Genomic DNA, 24,100 nt, shown 5'->3' on the forward strand with positions numbered 1-24,100 from the left:
TAAATTAAAAAAAAAAAATTATGCCCCACTATCAATCCTTATAAGTAGCAAACCTTATTAAAGTATTTCTAGAAATCAGATATTGGCCTATCATAGCATTTGGAGTATTCTCAAACCTCATCTCCTGTAAATTAAAGCATTTCTAACTTATTTACTCTTCATTTATTATGCACTCTTGTAAAAAATGTTTCTGCATCTTGGAAAGAAATATAGGACACATAGATTTTCATCTGAGTTCAGCAAGTCAGCATAAAAGTTTAGGACACTTTATTGTAATTGCAGAGGAAACGGAAAGTAATGGTAAGATGGTGACAGTTTGGCCATCATATCCTGTGATACTGAGCAATTGCCAAGCACGCTCTGGATTGCTTACCTTAAATAAGGATTATACCAACAGGAATAACAGCACAGAATGGAGCCAGACTGAGTGCATGGGAAGTTAAGTTGTTTGGGTATTAGTTTGACAGTAAAAAACCATTGCAGGTGAAGAACGGTGCTCATTCAAAGGGTAAGAACCACATGAACAATATTTGGGTTTTGATGCTTTTGTTTTAATATATGAAAAGTTTATAAAAACTAGAAGATGTCTTCCTCATAAAGACAGAACGTGCCTTATTCACAGCAATTCCCAGTAGCACTGTAATTTTAGAAGTTCATAAGTCACATCAGTAACTCTATCCTTAGCACCCAGCACACCATACACTGAAGGTCTTCGTAATCACTGGGAAATTATTTATTTTTTCTTTTCGTTACTGCTCACTATTAAATCAACATGCCTGGTTTTCTGCTGCTCAGTACCAAGGAGTCAACAAATTTCATTTAGAAGATGTCTTTGCTCCAAGTCATGCATAGTGAAAAGAGAATAGGAAGACAAGAGAGTATAAGGGGCTATGATCATACAACAGTCAGATAAAAACCACAGAGTTTTTTCTGTACCTTGTTATTCTCAGGCCCATGATTTTCTTCAGCCTGTGATAGAATCTTCAGCAAAAATTCTTTCTGATGTGAACTGAATTACACTTTGCCCTTATTTTCAACAAACATGACTGTCTTGTGTGTGTTGCTGCTTTCATTTCTATGCCATCCATTAAAAAGAAATGATTTTCATAGCTTCTGAAAACTTACCCCTACTCCGTACCAGTGCCAGAACTTAATCTGACTTCAGCTCAGGCATAATGTCTATCAGTGTTTCATTCTCTGCCCCCCACCTTCAAGCAAAAAAGCAATAGACAGTCAAACCTTGATGACACACCACAGGAGATGTAAAACATGCTGAGACTGGGTCAGTGGACATATATGTTATGATTCAGATTTTGATGATGTAAACACAGATTTCTGTCCAGAGTGTCTACACTCCAGGGACATTTGGCATATGGGTGCTATGAAATCCTATTTTTTTAGTGCAGTAAGCTCAGAGGCACAAGTTTAGCAAATTGCCATGCAGTTGAGTGTGCTTCATTTATCACCATCTCCTACTGGACCTTAGCTGGTCTCATGTTGACCAGTTCAGGGTTGTAATAGAAAAACTATTAAAAAGAATAAGAGGGAGGAAAGAGTATTTTTCTGTTTGTTTAGTTCATCTTGTGTTTGTTGGTGAGACAGAGGATGGGAATGTGTAATGAGAAACAAAGTAAGTGGAGTGGGACTTCTAGTCCTGCTGCAGCTATGGCCATGCTCCTACCCCACATGCTGCCCTGTCAGGGAGGATAAAAATTCACAGAAGGCATCTGTTTCTCACACACAGAGCTTTTAGGAACTGAGCTTTTTAGGAATCTACTGCTTGTTTTAATTAGCCTAAAGACTGTGGATATAATATACACAACAATGACCATGAAAAGCACATTCTTCTGTTCAAGACAGCATTCAAGACAGCACTCCCGGACAAACTCTGAGTAGCTTCTCCAAAATCTACCCTGCTTTACTCAAAGGCACATACCACTTATTTGAATTGTAGTCAAAACAACACTTTTTTTGTATTCTCAGAAATGACTCAGATGTTTTAAACCATACTTTCCAGACGTCAGACTGAAGCAAATTCTTGACATGAAAATTTTCAATCCAAATGGTTAAACTTATTTCTGTATGCAAATATAAATTCCCCTTCCCCTGTGACAATGATTTTGTCACATAAGAATGTTGGGTAACCTTAACTGAAAGCTTCATCAGTCGGAATGTGTGTGATAAGCAACGTCCTATATGTGACGCTCTATGTTGCTGTGGAAATAAAGGTAATGCAACTATGAATTTACTCTTTGCTTCAAGATAGTGAAAGTAAACAAAAATATTTCACTTTTAATATGATCCTTTGGCTTTCTAGCTCCAACACAGCTAGAAGATAAAAAACAATACTTAGAAGTGAGATTCATTTGCTTTTCTTTCAAAACTACGTAGTTTTGAAACTGATAGTTTTTGGTAAAACTCTGGTTGAAAAAAAGAGGGGGAAATAGAATCAGAGAACCATAGAATTATTAAAGGACATCTGGTCCAACCCCTCCTACAATGAACAGGGGCACCTGCAGCTTGATCAGATGCTTAGCGCCTCATCCAGCCTGACCACTAATGTCTTCAAGGATGGGACATCCACCACCTCTCTGGGCAACATGTTCCAGTGCATCACTGCCTTAACTGTAAAAAGCTTTTCCCCTGTATCCAGTCTATATCTTCTATTTTACTTTGAAACCATTTCCCCTTGTCCATTCACAACAGCCCTGCTAAAGAGCCAGTCCCCCTTCTTTCTTTTAGCCTCCCTTTCAATACTGAAAGATATTTTAGACACCGAAATATACTTCAGATACTGAACAGTTGCAGTGATTTACCTACATTGTACTCAATACAGATGCATGAAAGGTGCTTTAGAGCATCATATAGTTAGAGACATTATTTAGAGATATTTTGTATGTACGTATGTACTTAGAGATAGTGATTTATAGAGCATGGTGAGGGAAACACGTCTTACAACACTGAAGAAAAAAAAGAAATTTTCTTGAAAATGGAATACTTGTCATTGGTGATTCTCACATATTCAGATTGAACAGCCCAAATACCTGCTTTCAAATAAGAGGTAGAAAAGATCAGTATGGCTCAGAGGAATTAAGACAATTTTGAATAATGGAAGTTTTTTAACGTCTGGTGAACAACTGGACTTCTGCAGACCAGTTGTACCTGGAAGCAATGTGTGCATATGTGTGCAAAGAGGAAAAGGAACAAAGGACATAAAACTGTAAGGAGAAAAAAAAAAACAAACCCTCATGGAATGTGCAATAAGAAAGGAGATGGGAAAGATGGGAAACTGCATATGGAGCTAACTTCATTGCAGCAGGACAGGCAGGTGGGCGTTAACACAGACATCCATAGAAGAACAGTTTTCCTCAGTCCACAGCTATTTGTTTGTCAAGGCTCTGAATGCACTAAGAGGACTTAATTGTCCTGCTCAGCTTCAGCTGGGAGTCCCAGTCACTCCTTGCCTGATGAACAGCCCAGGAGAGCTGTCTCCAACTCTGTTTTCTTGGATGAACCTTGGGCCTATCTCTTGTTTCCTGCTACTTGTGGGTGGCACTTTGGACTCTCCCTCTCACCATGTCTGGGGCTGTCGGCAAATTCTGTAACCACTATTGGCTTCTGCCTACTATATTGAATCCTGTAAGATTATGTCCTGGTATGGTGAGGGCACTGCCTGTCATTGGATCAAACCCGTGCCCACTACATCTTCACACTTTGCTTTTGATGCTCCCTGAGAATATTAAAGCCCCCTACTCTGACTTCTTGAAAAAGTGTGTTTTCTGACTCATATCTCCACAAACTAAAGAGAAAATTTGTTTAGTTTCTTGTATGCTTCCTTAAATTCACTGAATTCAAAATACAAAACCTCAGTTTATACTGAGTTATCTTTGTTTAACAAAATTAAACCTATCATGGCCTCTAGGGGCACACACAAATCATCAGTTGGGACAGTTACCAGGCACTTCTTCAGCAGGGAACATCTTGGATTTTGTGTCTTTCTTGCACTGAAGTGTGCATTAGTCCCAGATCTCTTGTACAGAAACCCTGCTCTGTGTGTGCAGTTTCACATTTCTATGATTTCTTACATTTCCCTAAGTTGTCTTTACTACCAATAATAATTTGGCTACTGGTAATATTTTGGTGTGAACTTATGACTGAACAGTTAATTTCTCCACTTATGAAAATCAATGAACTAACTGATACAGATATCTGGATTATTACTTTATTTTATTATTATTTTTTTGCATGAGATGTACCAGGCTTGTTTGAGAGGCTACAAAAAGGAAGGGTCTGTTGTCACGAGACAAGGGAAAGTGGTTTCAAACTAAAAGAGGGGAGATTTAGATTGGATATAAGGAGAAAGTTTTTTACAATAAGGGTAGTAAAGCACTGGCACAGGTTGCTCAGAGAGATGGTGGATGCCCCGTCCCTGGAGACACCCAGGATCAGGCTGCACAGGGCTCTGAGCACCTGATGGAGCTGTAGGTTTCCCTGTCCATTGCAGGGGGGTTGGACAAGATGGTCTTTAAGGGTCCCTTCCAACTCAAACGATTCTATGATTCTGTGATAACTCCATTGGAAAAGAATGCTGTCAGGCTTGGAAGAAAGCTTGCTATACTTCCTATGTAGAGTACTCCATTCTCTTGATGCCAAACTGTACAGCAGTGGTGTGACATTACATCAGCAATACAACGTGTTTCAACGGCGAATTAACATTTGACATGGTATTTCACAATGCTCTAAACCTCAGCTGCATCAGTAAACAGTATTTATAGGCCAGGCTTGCTCATGCCAAAACTATGTTATCTCAGGAAAAGCACAGCTCATATACAGCCTTGCCAAGCACTTGCGCCATTAAAAAGACTGAAATTTTAAAATCTATATGCTTTGAAATCATCAAAATTCAAAGAAATGTCAACAAATTGTCTCTCAGCTTTGAGACTGACATGGTTTGGGGTACAAGCTAGCTCCTGACAGCACACAGCCTTACATCATGGTTCCTTGCCATTTCTTGGGATACAGCAATGTGAGAACTCACATTTCCACTGAAGGAAATGAAAGCGGGAGTGTAGCACATAGATTCACTTAGCACCTCATAGCTGCGGAATGAATAAATGCTTTTTGTTATTGCTTTCATCCGTATCACCTCTGCGTCTGAAAGGACGCTGAGAAATGGCGGTGAGGCTGAGGAATGTGACATAAAGAGCCTCGGGTGCAGTTTCACCCTGAGGTGTGCTGCTGCGAGGTGACAGCTGCCTTCCCTTCCCTGGGCTTGTTGGGGCCCCAGCCCCACTCGCTCAGGACCGTTTCTCTGGTGAGTTTTCACACCCTGTGCAGGCACGGGACCCTGAGCAGCTTTGCATCCCGTTTTCAGACTGGACTTCGCAGTGGGGTAACGGCAACGCCACAGGCGCATTCTACAGAAAGGACGGACGGACGAATTTAAAAGCACTGGTGTTTCAGACAAGCTCGTGGCCTTTTGGTTCAGCAACTCCCAGCTTCCCTAGCCCAGCCCAGCCAACACGCCACCCGGGGCAGGGCCGGGGCAGGCCGCGGGCGGCGGGTCAGACGGAGGCGCGGTCACCGAGGGGCGGCGCGCGTACGCTCCCGTCGTCGGGAGCGCGCCTGGCGAGCTGCGGGCGGCGGCCATTTTCTTTCCGCTGCCGGCCGCTCCCCCCACGCAAGCGAAGCGGCCCCGCCAGCCCCCTCCTACCTCTCCCTCCCTCCTCCTCCTTCTCCTCCTTCCCGCTACGCGCAGCCGCGGCCGCCGGTCAGAAGGGGGGCAACCGGGGGAGCGAAGGCCGCGGGGCGGGGGAGGGACGGGGGGGAGCGGCGCGGGGCTCGCCGGCCGCGGGTTGCCAGCCGGGGGCTCGCGGCTCCCCGGGGCCACGGCGGTCCCTCCGCTCGGCGCTGGCGGCGGTGTCCGCTCCGGGCCGGGTCCCGCTCTAGATGGGATAAGCGGTAAACATGTTCAGCTTTGAAGGGGATTTCAAAACAAGGCCCAAGGTGTCTCTTGGAGGAGCGAGTAGGAAGGTAAGAGACGCCGCCTGTCTGTCTCCGGTGTTTACGTCCGGTTCGCTTTTTCTCCGTCGTTATTTTTACCGTTGGGCCTTTAAAAAAGAAAAAAAAAAATGGGAACAGCTATGACTAAGGTCTACCACGGAGCCGAAATCCTCTCCTCCTGAGGATGTGTTTATCTCCCCGGTTCCATTCTCCTGTTTATTTTGCTTCCCACCAGGCCACACGACGCTCCCAGGCTCCCGGCCCGGAGCTGTGCACGGGGGCACCCGCCTCACCTCGGAGCGGGGCAGCGGCCTTACACGGCCACGGTCAGCGTGTGCTGCTGGGGAAGGCTTTGCCCGCACGGCTGGGGGCTGTCAGGGCACTGTAACTACTGTTTTGCTCTCCCAGGTTTACATTCAGCTTGTCGTGTGCAGAGCGAGCAGCAGTTCAGAGTCTGCTGGCCTTTATCGATGGGCAAGAAGCAGAGTGGTTTGTTTCGGTTTGACTGCCCTGTCCTATTGCAAGAGCTGAATGGTTGGGCAGGGAGCGAGACGAAGGCCTGGTGTGTCAGGGACACTCTGGTACAATACTGGTTCCTTGTGTTACCGTGGTTGTGTTACCGTGAAGCTGTTTTCTACTTTCATTATTATTTTAATCTTCATGGGAGCAAGAAAAGGTTTTTGTTATTGTGCGCTGTAAGCACGTTCAGTTCTCTACAACATATAAGGTTTGGCAATAAGTTTGGAAGGTAACAGAATCATAGAATTGCTCAGGTTGGAATAGACCTGAAAGACCATCAAGTTCAACCGTGACCTAACTGTACTACCCTAACAACCCTCTGCTAAATCTGAGCACGTGAGCACCACGTCCCGACAATTTTTAAACACATCCAAGGATGGTGACTCAACCACCTTCAGTGTGATATTAAAGTCATAGCAAAGTTTTCTTTTGGCATCTTACATCTTTTAGTAACAAGAAAGTTTAACAGAATGGCATATAAATTGTGCAGCTTCTCACCTGAATCGTCTTATCTGAAGACAGTTCTGTTCATTAGACCACATGCAGTTGCATTACATGAGTTGAAAATACCATAAATATTGCCCAGTTGAAGTAGGAATTGGCAGAACATGCCCTGGCCCTTGACAACAAGCTTCAGGCGCTTGGCAGCTTTTGGCATCAGCTTGCTAATAGCATTACTTATAGAGCGTGTTTCCTCCTCTGAAAATAAACAACTGATGTATCTCTTGTTACACCTACTGATTTCTTCATGGAAACTCAACAGAATTTTCTGTCATTTTACGTGTTAGCTGTGTGGGACAAATGTACTAACTTTCTGCAGGTACAAATTTGTCAGAGTGAATATTATACAAGAAAGGAAGTGAAACTGAAACTGTTGTGTAAACTTCACTGAGTCCAATAAAAGGATAATATTTCACAATCGATCAGCTTTATACTGAGTGGTGCACAGATTGCAGGGCATTACTGTGCTACGTGGAATTCTTGTGCTGCATCAAGGCGAAACAGTCAGTTGTCGCTCTGGCCATCCCCAACAGCAGCTGGTTTTCCTGTGCAACAGTAATCACTTAGGAGTGCAGTTTATGTCCACTTCTATGTAAACTCACTGAATTGGAGAGTGGTGTGCTAAATGTTTACATGTGGTCCACGACTCTTGTCTCATGTCCTAGGCTGCTGGTGATCATGTGTCCTTTTACTTGTAGGCTTGTATGGTGGCTGCTTAATGCTAGGAATAGTTTTCTGTTTGGTTTGGGGAACTTTTCCACGTTTTGATGCACCTGTATAGCTGTATTTAGCAAAACACAGATACAAAGCCAGGCACTGCAGTGTGCGGAGTCGGTCAGCCAGCACTTCAGATGCCAGCAGTGTCATTCTGATGTGGATATAACTACACCAACATAAACCATCAGCAAACCTGACTGGTAAAAAGAGTTTTTGCTAATAATAACTACAGCCACAACTGGTAACCTTGTTGGTCTTGAGTCACGTATGCTGGCAGCCAATTTGACATTGCCGTTTACTTCTGTAGTGGAGACGTACCAAGACTTCCTCAGGCCTTCTGGCACCTGAGTTCTACCAGCATGTACACAATGATGCAAACGTTGTTTCTAAAATGGGACTTTAATGACAGTTAGAAAACTTACAGTCCTAATGTGATGATAAATTTATGAAGACTAAAGGCAGACTAAAGCCAATAGATTTATTAGTTTGAAGAGATGAATTGTCAGATTCTGAGACCTACACAGTACCTTCTTGATGATGTGTAACGTGTAAAAACAAGAACACGGGTATAAAAAAAGGATGATGAGATGTAGTATGAAATGTTTATTTTAATTACTAGCAGCTTTTCTTACAGAAGGTACTGAATCCAGTGTGCTTTCTCACCACTAAGTTTTACCATGTTTTTGAATGATGAAAGGCAGCAGCTTCAGGTCTGCATTTACATCCTGTGTTCACTGGGATGGTCTGGGTTGTGAATGCTGTAGAAAAGCACTGAAATCCAGCTTAATGTTTTGCCAAAAGTTTGCTAAGTCTTGGATTGCAGAATTAATTAGATCAAAATGACTGCTCCTTTCAGAATGTCGTAACATTTTAATACTACATTTTATAATAGGTGTAAAATATAGATGACATTGTCAGCGTGCCGACTGTTCTGTCCACCTCCTTTCACAAATCTGCTGATTCATCGGGGTTATTGGCTGTGTATTTGGTGGAGAGCATGGATACTGTTTTGATGTTTTGTTTACAATGTGATAAATTGTTGTACTATTACTGATTGTAGGGGGGGCTTTATTGTCACCATTAAAACAATTCCTTGCTTTATGAGGCTCTTCAGAAGTTAATTTCAAATGTAGTTTTCATTGTAACTGGTACAACTGTTTGTTTTTGTTTGTTTTTTTTAGTACTTTGTAAGTTTTGTAGGCCCCAAAGTGCATGCTGTTTTTAGGGATTGCTATGGGAAAATTCTGTGATGTGTACAGAGGAGTGGAGCTGATGGCCCTGCAGCGAATGGTTCCCAACTCAGCCTGTGTTACAAGCAGTGAATGGGCTCACTGAACTAATGCAAAACTCCCCTATTTTGGGGGTGCTGCAGGGTGAGTGTTCTGTTGGAGCACAGAGCTGATCTCAGCCAGCCTTCAGCTGAGCAGTCACTAGGCTGAGGCAGGGGGCTGAGCACTGTATGCTCCCGGTGGTGTCAGCATCCCTTCTGGTGACAGCATGCAGGTTTCACTTACTCTGTTGTGAAGTTGGTGTCCTGGTGGCATCCAAGAAACCTTTCAGCTTGGTTTGGTCAAGTCAGAGCTGCTGTTCCTTAATGCATTTTGCCAGTGGTAAGAGAAATACGAGGCACCAGTCCTTTAGTACATAGTATGTAGGGGAATCCTCTGTGCCTGTACTGAGGTGTACTAGGGGCTCTGTAGCTCTACATACATCATATAGATGATGAGCTCTGTTAATGACTTCTGGTAAGCCTTTAACAGGGAAAAAGGGTTAAGATGTTATGAAGTCAAATGTATAATCTAAAACATATGCACAAGTGCTTTTACAAATCCCAAGACTTTTAAAAATAATGTTAAATTACAATACAAAATGAGGCAGCTTTATGAATAACTTCACAAAGTCCCCTTTATTTCTTTTAATACACCTGTTTTTAATAAGCAAAGAACTGTAGTTTGCAAAGTTCTGTTTTTCTCTGTTACTGACATCACATTCCTGTATATTCCCCTTCAACTTCCAGGTGAAGTGTGCATAGGGCAATTGGGTAATTAGTGCATATGAGGTCATCGTGAATTTTTTTTCTCTGGGTGACATTTAACATCCTCCTCCCTGGAAAGGAAGCTGCAGGTGGCAGTTAGCTGAGAGCAGTGATGGCACTGCTGCTTTCAGCTGTGCGCTGTTGTCTCCCACTCAAAACACATTTCTGCTCTTGCAGGTGTGTATTTTTTTTTTTTTTTTTGCTCTTTTTGGAGAAAATTCAAAGTGACTCAGAATGCTGGTGTCCTATAAAACAACACGTACTGTGGGCAAACAATAAATTTAGAAAGCAGCCTTCTCACATGGACTCTGGAGCCTCCAGTTACTTTGTGGCTCTGCTGTGTGTGGCCTTGCTGCTACCATGGTAAAGGTGGTGCTGGGTACTTTCTGTGTCCCAGAGTAAAATTGAAGCCCAAATGAAATTTAAATTGTCCTGAGAATGTTTCAAGATGCTCTGCTTCTTTTAAAATTCTTTTAACATTCAAAAAGCCAATGGGTGTGGAGTTTGTCTTGCCTGTGATTGTATTGGGAATTGAGAAGCACTTTGGAGGAGGGGCAGCTGCACAGTGTCTACATTTATTATCTATAGATGGATGATATGAGATATTCTTTCTGTTTGCTAACTTAGAATTTATCCACCACCCATGTTGAAAGGAATTCGCTTCTGTAAATTCCTTAGGTCACCTCATTTGCTTTACCTGTGAGTATTGACATTCATGTAGCTCAAGCTAAATTTGTCTGAAATGTCATTATTTCAAGGAAAGAGAAAAGATTCAAGTTCCTGTGTTTGGCAGGTGGAAAACAAGGATTTTGTAATTGTCCTTAGAAGTTAAAAGATCAAGTGCTTATTTGTCCTTATTTCTATGAAAATTGCCCAGAAGTCATGCCTCATATTTAGCATAGTCTATTTCAGTGCTAAATAGAACAGCATTTTCAACTTAAAGGAGAATAAGCCCTGCATTTTACAAAGAAATCTCAGTGATTAACACTTCAGTTGTTACCATTGTTATTTTTTTCTCAATGTACTCAATGTTGAAACAGTACCTGAAAATAAGTGTTCTGTTTCACCTTTGCATCTCATAAATTAGATTCTGTGTTGTCTGGTGTGGAGTTAAGATGCCTTTAGTAAGACAGGTGTCAAGCAATGTTCAATCTCAGATTTCAGACTTGACAAATACTGGTTAAAAAAAAAAAGTATACCTGTTTCTTTTCTGAACCTGATTTTTGAGCCATGAAAGCTGGAGGTTTATAAACACTTGCAGCTGAGGTATTAAAATGCAGAACGAAAAAAATACAATTCAACAGATTTTAGGCCATTTTCTTCTAGGGTGTTTAAAGGCTGGGAGTTGCATGAGCATACTTTTTTGGGAAAGGAATGCATTTCAGCAAAATGAAGGTGTGAAAACAGTTGTTCCACCTTTTTGTTAAGTGTTTGCTTGGAGTTTTTGAAGCTGAGCCATTTACATGGTTGCAGTTGGATGCTGCTCTTCTTACGTGGGCAGCAGCAGTGCAGCTTTCAACGTTGCAGTGATTAATGTGCTACCCACCATTTTTACCCTGATGTATAAATTAACATGCTAAATATTACTTAACATCTCTTTGATGGCAATTGCAAGCTGTCCTTTCCGACTGCTGTCCCCCATCTGCTACTTTGTTTTCAACTCTTTACTCTTCATTCTTACTCTATCTCATCATCCCTAAGGTCGCACTGCGTTCAGCTGTTGCTCACTGTTTCTTTGCTTTCTTTTTTATTTTGCCCAGCTCTGTGCTTGGCAGGTTGAGCTTCTGAAGGGGGAAGGCTAAGTCATGGGATGTGTCAGGAGTTTGAGGGAATGGCTTTCCCCTCCTTTTGAGTTAGGGTTGGAAGTATAAGACAAGCTGATGCTTAGTCGCCTGCCTGCCTTGGTAAGTAGATTCGACTTGCCTTTTTCAGTATCTAAAAGGAGGGTGCCAACTTGGAAAGCAAGAGAAGCAAGTGGAGAGTGGGTGTTACAGAGGTGGGGAGTAGGAGTGAGCCTGGTGTCATCTCTGCAGGCTTCTGTTGGTTGTACTGTCCTCCAGCTGCGAGGACTTGTGTCTCTGCTGCAGGTGGGAGTTGTCAAATGTGCGCCCCATACCATAATGTGTGGGGCTGCAGGCAGTCCTGGGCACGGCGTCTCTTGTGTTGTGCAGCAGCTGCTGAGCTCAGCTCTTTTTCGCTCTGTTAAGAGATGGGATTTGAGAGGTGTGTGTATGGTTATCTGACTGTAAGAAGTGAGTGTTTTACAGAGACCTTCATAGGCCGTAGGCTTTTGGTCATCACTTTCCCACAGCAAGTTTCTTTTCTTTTGCACGTTCATAGAGTTATTTCTTAACTTCTGAAGTGGTGATACAGTCAAATTGTGCTGAATAACTCTGAAGGAGATTTTTTTTTTCCTTCAGGTGGGCAGTGCTTACCTGTATATTTAATCCTTTGGCTTGGGGCAGTGCCTCTGACTAAGAAGGTGATGTATGCCTTCAGAAATAGTCAAAGCAAGTATTTGTGTTCGTATTGATTTGAGAAGTGCTCCCTTCAGGGAGATCCCGACACAAAGCTGGAGATGCAGTGAGTGAGGAGAGGCTGCCCACTTACAGCTCTCCCCCTGACCAGCAGTTAGAAAAGAATTAATGTATATTTAAAAAGAAAAACAATGAAATTTTATGTTATCTGTTGGTTATTTCTCAATTTATTACATTACTTTGTCAATGTACCTGCGATCAGTTTTTTCACTTTACACTTCCAGGCAGACACAAACCCCTTCCTGTTGCTTGAGTTGAGATTTGTTGTTTTAGGTGTGGACTTTGTTGTGATTCATTTTACTGTGTTTAACAAGTGGAAGAAACCCTTGTATTTAGAGAGCAATAGCTGTATTTAGTGGTGTCTTTGGCTGTAAAATGCTGTCTTTAGAGGAGAAGATGGTTAGCCTTCTTGTGGGATTTTTTTCCTTTGGCCTTGCTCCAGTGGATGATCTGAAATACAAATCCAGTTTGAAGTTCCTTTTTTTGTATCAGTGCTTTGCTTTTCATTGTCCTTGGTGCTCTGTGCTCAGGTATTTTCTGTCCTAATGAAACTGGGTGCTTCCTCTCTCTCTACCTTTGGGGAAGGTACAGAAGAAGAATTCTGCCATCAGTTTTTATTTCTGCCTGTAGACATTTAAATATTGCAGCACAGTTGTTTTTGAAGTGATTCAATATTAAAATATTTGTTTGCCAACTTCAGGCTTATTTTTAGGTATTTAAATGCAGGACACTTTCAGCTTGAGTGTATTTTATTTCTTAACTGCCCCGGTTAGAAATGCCATAGAAAGAAAAAGTTATGTGTGTAAGAGCAGTGAAAAAGGAATGTTTCCTTAAATATCTTAAAAATGTTGCCTGTTCTGGAGTGGATTTAGGAAGGTGCCGGGATTCAGGCAGCTTCATTGTTAATTGTCTCTAGTGGGAGATGAATATTCTGCATCAGAAGGGAATTATTTCATTGGAAACAGCAGAGATCTATCCATTAAGAGATTCACACAAGTAAAGCATTATTTATATTTTGTAGCCAATGTGCACACATTTAAGGTTGTAGGGTAAAGCTGATAAGTTTGCTCTTGCATTGTTATTGCCCTCCAGATGCTTTGTGCATCCCTCAGCATTCCCTTCTTTCTTGCTGTTGAAGACAGAGTTCTCCTGAAACTTTCAGCTTGTAGCCCTAATTTGGAGTTCAGAGCTTTTAAAGAAAAGATTCCATTTGTGTTACAGAAGCCTACTTTGGTGTCCGTTCTGGACAATTTTTGAGGAATGAATAAATGAATTTAGGAGTCCAGTCCTTTTTGCAAATTAGCCAAGGCATGGAGCTTTGATGCAGTAGGTGATTGCTTTGAGCTGCCACAGCTTGCTGTGCTCACCTTGGCCAGTAGCTCACATGTCCAGCCAGGAAATGCTCAGCAAACATTTGAAGCACCTGGTAGGTTTGGGACTCTATTATGTTTCCACTTCCTCGTTTATTAATGAATTCTGTTTGCCTTGCTTACTGGGATGCTGAGAACACAAATCTGAATGTGGAGCGCTTGGTTTTGCTAATGTTTGCTTGTCCTTGTGGTTTTTACACAGCCACTGTCACTGCTCTTCGGGAAGGGCTGTGTTAGGTGTGCTTTTAAGTGCAGGAAATAATTAGTACTTAATTTTTATCGAGTGCTGTGTGTATGACACACTATGAACAATCCATCCCACCCCACAAAAAAATAGAGTTATGAAATACTCTGAAGGATTCGAAGTCTTGTGTTTGAATGGAAATGACCTTGTATCTTTGTGCCATTTAGGAGGAAAAGGCTTCGCTCCTGCATCGCACTCAAGAAGAAAGGCGAAAACGAGAGGTAAAGTAACTATAAGTGTTGATATGCATGCTGGATTTGTCTTTGATACAGTAACCTTTGCAGTCCAGTGCTTTATTCTGTTGTGGACCTGCTTAGTTCAGGAATGCTTTCTTTCAGTTGGCAAATCTTGTGCGGTCTTCCAGTATACTGGAAGCAACAAAATCAGCTGCTTTTTTGGTCCTTCCCAGAAGTGATTTTCATTTCAAAAGAAGATAATTAAGTATGCACTGGGTGGAAAGGGAATTTTTTCTTTTATTTTGATGCTCATTTGATCATTTGTTGAGAAAATACCGGCATTTGGTTAGTAAATTCTTCCATTTCTTTGCTTTGTGGGCTGATCTTGGCAAGCCATTTTCTACTCCTTTTTCTGCTGTGGCTTCCAGAATGACCTTCAGCAAACCTCTTCCCCAGTTTGAGTCTCAGTTCTGAAAGTTGCAGTCGAAACAGTGATACTTGAATGCATTGTAAAGGTCTTTGGAATCAGCTGATGACTGAGAGAGTGAGAAGCAGTTGTGAGGCTGATATCTGAGTTTTCAGGAGATCTTATTAATCGTGTTGATGTATGTTACTGCCTTTTGGGAATTTGAGCTGGAACAAAGCGGAAAAGAGGGAATACATGTGGGAAGGAAAAAGTTCAGTTCTGAAGCACAATATCTTGGTGAATGTGTTTCTTCCAGCCTGAGCTGTTTCGTGATTCTGTGGTATGTGGCAAAATGAGATCCATTTAGTAGCATGGTGTGAGTGAATGTGTCAGTTTTGACGTTCTTTTGTCGTCTGATATGAGGAGGATAAAAAAACATGGGCTTGAAGATGGTTTTAAAAATGCTACTGTCCAGTTTTCATGCAAATCAAGGAAAAACAGAGCTGTTTGCCCCTTTGAGCATGTGCTTGAGTCTTGCTGGATTAAATGCAGTTTTTTGGTGGCTCATCCCTTTCTGAGGATAGTTACTGCTTTTTTTCTCTCTAGACTAGCTATGAGATTGCTAGCATTCCACTGATTACTTAATGTTGTGTTAGTAATCAAATTTGCAATCACTGGAGTTCTTATCAACATAGGCAAAGACTTGCTTGTGCTTAAAAAACATTCTGCCAAATATCAGAATAACCCATTCAGACACACATTTATGAATACAATAGTAGTATCAAGTAGTTCCTAGTTGGTGCAGTCGTATTTCTGTGTGTACACACAGACATGCACATCACAGGAGATCACAGGTCTCAGTTCTTCACAAAACGAGTGAACTGTTCTGGTATAGGAGTGATTGGTATTATTTTTTTAAAAGGATGACTCCTCTGAGATTAAGACCAGTTATGTCTTTGAAAAGTGCCTGTAGCTGAACCTTAGCAGTGACCTTAGGCTTAACACCCTTGCAATTATGGGTCACTAATTGACTTTAGGCGTGCTGGGATAAAAACAATATCTAGAAAGAGAAGATATCCACTTTTCAATCAAGCATTATATTATGATTATGAAGAGAGAATGCCTGTCTGTAATTGCAACTCTGCTGCTTGTTCCCATACTTTGTACTCTTGCTGTTGAGTATCTTTTTCTCTGCAGTATCTTTTGGAATAGAAAGCTTTCATTTTGGCCCGGGCTCAGGGATTAATCAGAGGATTTCAAGGACAGGTTTATTCAGAGGAGTTGTTTAAGTATTTTCTTCTTTCTTTCATCTCCTAACAAACTGTATGAGCGTTGTTAGAAAGTGATTTACAGTAGCCACTTCCCTTGGATATTTCTGTGATGGGATGTGCTGGGGTGCTGTCAGGGAATGTGCTGAGTACTTTCTCCATAGTACTTGAAGCAAGCTGGCTTTCAGTTACCCAGAAAGTGAGCTGTTTTACAGGCATGGTTATAACTGCTCATTCCGGTTGGTGACGAAGGCTTCATAAAATGACTCTGACTTGCTTTCTTTGTCTTGTTTAAAGTAGAGCAGGAATTTTTTTTTTCTGTAGTTTCCCTGTAGAGCTGTTAGACTTGAAGCATTGCCTTCATTTCTCTTCAGATTTATCCAAATAAACATTGTGTGTTTTGCTTTGTTTTTATTCTCTTGTTGTTGTAATCTAAACTGTGCTGGGTTCTTAATACAGATTTGTCACTTGTATAGAAGGAAGTGGGTCTTCAATGTCAGCTGATCTGTGCAGAAAGAGGAATATTGTCACTGAGTTCGAGTTCTTCAGCTTTGTAGCATTAGAGCTGTCAAATAAAATGTCAATGTGTTTATGTTGATTTCTGTGGTGTTATGTACTTCCTGAGTATTAAGAATTCTTTTGCTATTACCTAGTGATAATTGCACTCTTAGAGCAATAAAAAGCTTTCTTCTGATTTTGTGCGTATTGGATGCAGAACATCAGATACTTTTTTCTTAACGATAGTGCTTAATGTGAATTAAAGAAACTTTCTTTTGAATACAAATTTATCAGATAAAATTGTAGAAATTAGCGTTGGTTCCACAGTGTTTATTTCTATTAATTTATTTTTCCTTCACTTTACAGGAAGAAAGGCGAAGGCTGAAAAATGCAATAATAATCCAATCATTTGTAAGGGGTTATAGAGACAGAAATCATCAGGTAAGTACTGGTTTGTTGAGAAAGAGGTGAAGCAGTCTTGGTGGAAAATCAATTTGCTGTTTAAAAAAAAAATTAAGAAATCTTGACATATTTGGATATTTGGTGTGCTGATGAAGTGTAAGTTCTTATTGTCCCTCGACATCTGCTGAGCCTCAGTTATTTAGTAGATTAATGCTTATTCAGCAAAGCACCTTTGTGACAGCTGTCTTGAGTGGGATGATGTAACTTTCTTGACTTGACACTTACATGCTTGCAGCTTTCACATATCAGCAGAACTTCTGTGGTGTGTGTGACTGAGGTAGTCATCTGAGTCAAAAGGATATTCTTTTTAAGCTGCTCTTGGCTTGATTGTTCTGGGAAAGAGTTCTGTCTGTTTACCTTTGCTAACATTGATTGAGTAAACTAGTTGAAAATGCTTGGTGTGATAATTTTGACTTGAGAAGCAACAAATGTGTTGCTGTATGTACCTTTTGAGTTACAGGAAGCAGATACGGCCTTAGATTTTTGTGTATGTATTCTCTTAATGAATGGGTGCATTTAATTACTTTGCTACCAGTTGGGATGGGAAACAAATGAGATTCTAAAAATGCCACGTCCCTGTATAAATTCATAACCATTATCAGTACACTGATTTGTATCTTCCTTTATTTTAAGTACTCTACCCAGAGAAGTGAATTTGATCGCTGTGCTAATTTGGCCCAAACTGGAGGAACCTTTTCTACAGCTAATGGAGCTAATTTGACTCTTCTAGTTCGCCAGCTACTCTTTTTCTATAAACAGAATGAGGATTCTAAGCGTTTGGTGAGTATTGTATATATTTTGATCTGTTCCATTGAAATATTCTTTTGCTTGGAAGGCTTAGGAAGGGATGCAGAAATGGATTTGATTACTTCAAGAAGTTCATTTTGCTGACCTGCGCTCTTTTGTTCTCTGTTTAGATGAAATAACTTAAAATTGGATTTTGTGTGTGTGTGTGTAGTCTATGAAATAAAAAATCCTTTGTCTGTGATTCACAGTAATTTATTAAAAAAAAAAAAAATGTTTTTAAGTAATAATGTCCTACTAGCTTTCTGGTAATTCTGAAGGTATTTTTATTAACAAATGTCTTGAAAAAGTTATTTGTAAATATATTTCTGTTAATTTTGAAAGTTAATAATCATGTTTTACATAGTTCAGTGAATATTTTTTTCCTTAGCTGATATGGTTGTCTTATGTTTTTTAACTTTTCCAAAGGAGATGTTGCATACATTTAAGATCAATCTTATGCAAGACCTGTGTTGATTAAAAAAACATGGATATATGTTACGTACAGCTGCTCTTCACATGCTTGAGACAACAGAACTGAGATGTCATAAATAGTAAACTTGTGTGTATGTTTTCCAGATATGGCTGTGTCAGAATTTAATTAAACAGAGTTCTCAGTTTGTTAAGCAATTGGATGGTCCAGACCGACTTACTTGCTTATTCCAAATAAAAAGACTGTTGGGGTTGTGTTGCAGGTAAATTCTTTTTTCTGTACACCACTGCCTAAAATGCATTCAGAAATTGCATTGGACACTTGCTTGTTTCTTTGTGCAGCAAATGGAGAGAACTGTTTATGATCACTACAAATATAGGCTATGATAAATTACATTTTTTCGTGCTTGAGAAAAATGAAATGGTCTCGATTCCGTTGACTTCTAAGTTCATACACAATACATGCTTAAGGAATGTACTCCCTAAGGATGGACTTAAGTGTATTTGCATGTAGCAAGGTCATTACAAGTATTTGCTGGAATCAGAAGGTTTTCTTGAACAAATAGCAATCAAGAAGTATCCAGTGAGTTTGACTATTTTTCCAAGGATATGCTTTGGATGTTCTATTTTAATACTAATGTTGAAAACGCCCTTCCTTTGCTTTGGACGTAAGGCATGTTGAGCAGTTATTTTACTGTCTGCAACAGTAGACTCATTATCAGTACTGACCCTTTCATGTTCATTTTGGAGAACTGGTGGAAGGTAAATCTGTGAAACTACTGGAGTAAGTGTCATCTAAAACCAAATTTTGGAAACGTTATAATGGTTGCTTTTATTAACAATACTCTCTAGAGTTTTGAGGAATCTTGTTTCCTTTTGATGTTGTAAATGATTGCATTCAAATCACTGAATCTTGCTATACTGTATGGGTTGTTTTCTGAGCTACTTACAGTTCAGTGCAGAAACCCAGAAAGCAGGAGGTGAGACGTGTAGTGAGGAGGAGTGTTCCTCTTATGTAAGCTCAGCTTCATGAAAAATTGTAGCTTTTGACATTACATTTTAAAAACTAAACAAAACAAAACTTTAGGAAAAAAAAAAAAAGCATGATAGCAGCTATGTCTGCCAGTAAGTGTTTGTCGAAGTATCTTTAATCTGTTTAGTGAAATGCATTAGCTGTGTTGTCAGAGTCACTTTTGCTGTTAAAGTCCTGTCTTTCTGGATGGCTGTGAAAGAAAGGACACTGTAGGGGCAGCTCTGCCTGCCTGTGTCTCATTGTAACAAAGAATTTAATTTTGAATGGGCTCTGAATTGTCACAGTTTCAGTCATTACTCCTAGTTGTTCCATGAGAAATTTGCTAAAAGGTTGGGGATGGGTGTCTTTTTAATACTTAAGTCTGTAATCAAAGACGTTCTGGGAAACGTCATATGTTTAACTAAAACATTATTTGTTCCCAGCCCATTCTGTAAAACCAGGAGTTATTATTATAATGGTGCCAACAAAAAGATGTTAATTACTGAGAGCACTTGGAAGAATACATTTAGAAGTTATTTTAAAATTAATTAGGAGAGTTGTTGTAGTTTTGGTTGTACGTTGATGTGCGTGTGTTTGTGATGAAATAAGAGAAATCTCTTGATAAATTATTTTTGTTTCATTTCATTTGTAGGCTATTGCAAAACTGCAATGACGACAGTCTGAATGTTGCACTTCCCATGAGAATGCTTGAGGTATTTTCATCTGAGAATACGTATTTACCTGTTTTACAAGATGTCAGCTATGTAACATCACTAATTGAACAAATTTTGCACTACATGATTCAGAAAGGTGAGTAGCTAGGAACTAGAAGTTCTCAACAATACTCAAGAACTGAACAAAATGCATAATACCTGAAGGCCATGTTGTTTCATCACGTTTTACCTTTACTGCAGACGCAAATTAAGTGCTACATATGTAACCCATACATGAAACAGATATTTTGCTTGCAACGAGGTTGCTGCTTGAGAAATTACTATGTAAATTCCTCAGATATTCTGTTCATAAATTCAGTATTCTCCCCAGTTATATATACAGACTTTCACCACAGGGTTTGAGAGTAGCTGGATATAGTTCTCTATAACTGCTAGTGATTGTTATTGTTGTAATTTGGTATTAATTTTTCTTCTTGCTAGCACTGGAAAAAGACACCTTAGCAAAGAGATGGTGACCTAACCTTTATTTGCTTCGTGGCATCATCAACAAAACTGTTTGCTGAGCTGCAATCAGTTACACCTGTGCAAACATACTGAAAGTTAATGAGTTGTGTAGTTATCGCCAAAATTCGTGTTGTCTTGAAGAAACGTTATTGCTCTGAGGATGTGGGAAGAAAATAATTTGCTTTTGTGATACCACTTGAGTCTGCAATGACCGGTAGCTGGGGAAAAATGCCAGAAATGGTATGAAAGCACATCCTGGATCCAGCTTCATGGATGTAAAATGTGGACTAGCACCTTCCAATTGGTTAATCTTTGCAATAATTCTGTACTTGTGAGTTTTAGAGTACATTCTGTAAAACAAGTCTATCTTAGGCTAATAAAGATGTGTGCAGATTACACATTTTGAAGTTACTGTAGGGGAAAAAAGTGAATTTTACTGTAACACATTTCATTTACTTGACTAAGCATAATTAAGACTATGGAAGTACTTGTGTCTATCTCATTGTTTACTTCATAATTAATGTCTTCAAAGTCACTTTAGTATTTTTTTTAGTGTAATATTCATTCTGATATATAAAGGTTTACCAGGATGTTAAATTATAAATTTTAGTAAAAAAACAAAAAAATTCAGCTTTCTAATCATGATTAAAAGAAGAAGCATGCGTGCACAACAGAGTGTGCAGTTTCCTCATTATTTATGATGGTTAAGTTGTAAAGAAGCTGTGTTCAGCTTTTATTACATATTTTGAAATACAGTTCATTCTCCACATGAGTTTTGTCAATCATAGAATGGCCTGGGTTGAAAAGGACCACAGTGATCACCTAGTTTCAACCTCCATTCCTTATAGTGGCTTTTGTTTGTCAGAGTTGCTGTGACAAAATGTCCCAGACGTAGTCTCTCAATGAGAGAGAAAATGGTATTTATGCATTTTCAGTGGTTCCTGTAGTAATGGAACTTGTCTTAATTTAGGAGTTCATTGAGTAAGAGGAGGTTGGATTAGGAAGAATGAAATCATGTGATTCCATTTGTATTGCAGCGAGACAAAAAGAAATTTCTGACAGTGAGACACATTACCCTCTACACACATCTTTGTGGCTCCAATGGCAATATGTTTTACTACTGTCTGAGAGGTTCCTGTTTTGGAACAGTAATTGTATTCTTCAGTCTGCTGAAGCAAGGTGTTTGTAAACTTGAGACTGGATAGCCTTGCTAGCATAATGTGTAAGATACTGTCATGTTTCTGTGTAGAGGGAGAAATTAATTTCTGAATGAGCAAAAAGCAAGCTGTCAAAGAGAAGAGAATGTATTTCATAGGTCATTATTTCAAAAAATATATCAAATTATTCACTTTATCAGCAGGGTTGGTTGGTCTTTGAAAGTCAAACTGACTGTGAATGCAGTTATTTATCTGAATTTATAAAGTGATGCTTCCAAAGATAAAGCTGATATCTGCTGTTGGTTATGTGAATATAATTTGTACTATTGTAATATAGATTCCTAGATAAAGCTTCTTGCAGTTAATTACAGTTTTGTTGAAGTTATAATTGTTAAGTAAGTACATGTTGTTTTATAAAGAAAAGCAAAAAAGTAATAATGAATTTAAATAATGATTTTACTTATTTGCAGGCTACTACAAGTCGCTTTATTTGTTAATTAATAGTAAGCTTCCATCAAGTATTGAGTATTCTGATGTTTCTCGAGTCCCTCTTGCAAAAATACTTCTGGAGAATGTTCTGAAGCCATTGCACTTTACATACAGCTCCTGTCCAGAAGGTGCAAGGTAAATAAAAATAATATTAGATACTTGTGTACTTATTTATTATTGTCAGAGCTTCACAGTTTGTTGTAGTTTAACATCCAACTGTTTTTTCAGTGCAGTTCAATTTATATGCAGTAGTAATGATTTATGAAGGAGCATCAGTGTGGAAAAACTTAGTTGAGCATAAAGATGCAGCCAAAGTCAGATGAAAAGAACTCTGCATTTAAGAATTTTGTGGCAGGTTTATGAGATTGGAAATAACTAAGTCATAGCTTGCAAGGAGAATGAGTCAGGTATGTGGAAAGACAGAAAAAAAAACGAAACAGGCTCTGCTGCATGTGGTAGTGTTTTGTGTTACAGCAAAAAGAAAAAAAAGCACAAGTCAGAATTTTTTAGTTCATTTTTTATTTCACGATCAAATGTAACTTCAGAACGGTTTTCCCTGAGTTTACTTTAAATGTAAAGGGTGATGTTACGATTAAGATGATCAGGGAAAAGACATTGTGTAAGTATTACATTTTTGAAAACATCTGAGAAATGCAGTATACTGGCACAGAATTAATGCAGTGTCACTTTACTGTCTTCTTGGTGAATGTGTTCAAACTTGCAAAATTTGATCTGTCATTCCACGGATGTACTTGTGAGAAGCTTCACCTGTATTTTCCATCAAGACGTTTTTTCTTCATTTTAGACAACAGATTTTTGCAGCCTTCACAGAGGAGTTTGTGGCAGCACCTTTCACAGATCAGATATTCCATTTCATCATTCCAGCGCTGGCTGATGTGCAGATCGTTTTCCCTTATGAATTCTTTCTGAATGCACTATTATTAGCAGAAAATGGATGTTCAAGAAAAAGTGATCAAGCTCCATGGCTTTTTTACTTCGTGCTAACAGTTGGAGAAACGTATTTGGGTGAGAAAGCTATATGACCTGTTCATTGCTTTTTCATATTTGAGTTAGTAGTTCATGTGTTTCCATAACCTAGTTTGTTGCCTAGCAGTTAGTGGATACAAGTGTTAAAGATCTGTGTTTTTTAGCCATTTTTCCACTTTTAGGAAGAAAATGCACTTAATTGGGAGGGTTTGGCATAATGTGTTTTTTTTTTGTTAGATATTTCCACTAAAGTATAGTGAAGAACTGCCTGGCTAAAGATCTTTTATTTCAATGTATTTGGTGTAGGATCCCTTTCAGAAGAAGGACTGCTTGTATATTTGAGGGTACTCCAGGCTTTTCTCTCTCAGCTGCCTGTATCTAGTGCTGGTACAAATTGTCAAGATGCAAACAGTGATTCTGAAGATGAGGATGAAGAGATCAGTAAAATGACAACTACACCAGTAAGCATTATAGAATTTCTTTAAATGAGTTTGATTTACAGTATTGGCAAATACAGGCAAAACCGTGATCACCCTAAGTCCAGTATTTTTCTAGATACTCATAGCAGGAGCCATGTTTACTTTTTATGAGTAGATGGCTGCACAAAAAGCACAAATAAAGCTCTTAGTATAATAGCATAGTTCAGGTAGTGTGATTTCTGGATAACAGAGCTTTCTTCTTTTAACAAAAACAAAATTGAACTTCTCTGCTTTAATTTTACAGAGATCAGTATTCTCATTTCTTAAGGTCACGGTGATGCTAGGATATACTGAAACATGCTAATCTGATCTTCCAACATTGCATTTTTTTTCCTCATTGTACTTGAATGTAGAATATGCCAATCTTTACCCTGTTGAATTAGCTCGGTTGTTAATATATACATTATCTTCAAAGCCTTCAGGGTGGAACACTTAGTTTCTGCAGTAATATATAGAGAGTAGTGTAAAAATGACTTTTCACTAGAGTTTAAGCATGTTGTAAAACTTTGACTAATGAATTGAACCCATGGTAACTTTAACCTCCTAACACTCAAGACCAAGGTTTTGAACAACTGCAGCTGGAGAGATGTAAATTCAGTAGTTTCTTAATGACCTTTATATGATCTCTCAAAATATGTACTGCTACTCAGAGGACTAATGCAATGTGCAGCCTTCTCTTGTGCAATGTGTGAGATTACACCAAACTTCATTAAAGCAAAACAAAGTGGAGTGGGGGGAACCCAAACAGCTGTGTGGGTGATTTTTGTCTCCCACGCTGAGCTGGGATTTTTAGATGTAGTGTGTTACTGTTACTCAGAAATCTTTATCAGTATAGTGTGAATAAGTG

General features: G+C 39.5%; 1 protein-coding gene across 1 annotated transcript in view; it reads left to right on the forward strand.

Moving 5' to 3' along the window:
* Positions 1-5,818: 5,818 nt before the first annotated feature.
* Positions 5,819-24,100, forward strand: part of UBE3C (ubiquitin protein ligase E3C) — a 66,358-nt gene continuing 48,076 nt past the window's right edge. Inside the window, exons 1-9 of the mRNA XM_048951016.1 lie at positions 5,819-6,033; positions 14,094-14,147; positions 16,641-16,715; positions 17,370-17,516; positions 18,099-18,214; positions 19,616-19,773; positions 21,769-21,922; positions 22,593-22,813; positions 23,081-23,235. Coding sequence (XP_048806973.1) covers positions 5,968-6,033; positions 14,094-14,147; positions 16,641-16,715; positions 17,370-17,516; positions 18,099-18,214; positions 19,616-19,773; positions 21,769-21,922; positions 22,593-22,813; positions 23,081-23,235 — 1,146 coding nt within the window. The 5' untranslated portion in view covers positions 5,819-5,967. The remainder of the gene's footprint in view (positions 6,034-14,093; positions 14,148-16,640; positions 16,716-17,369; positions 17,517-18,098; positions 18,215-19,615; positions 19,774-21,768; positions 21,923-22,592; positions 22,814-23,080; positions 23,236-24,100) is intronic.

The sequence above is a fragment of the Lagopus muta genome, chromosome 7, assembly GCF_023343835.1.
Source record: "Lagopus muta isolate bLagMut1 chromosome 7, bLagMut1 primary, whole genome shotgun sequence".
Lineage (NCBI taxonomy): Eukaryota > Metazoa > Chordata > Aves > Galliformes > Phasianidae > Lagopus > Lagopus muta.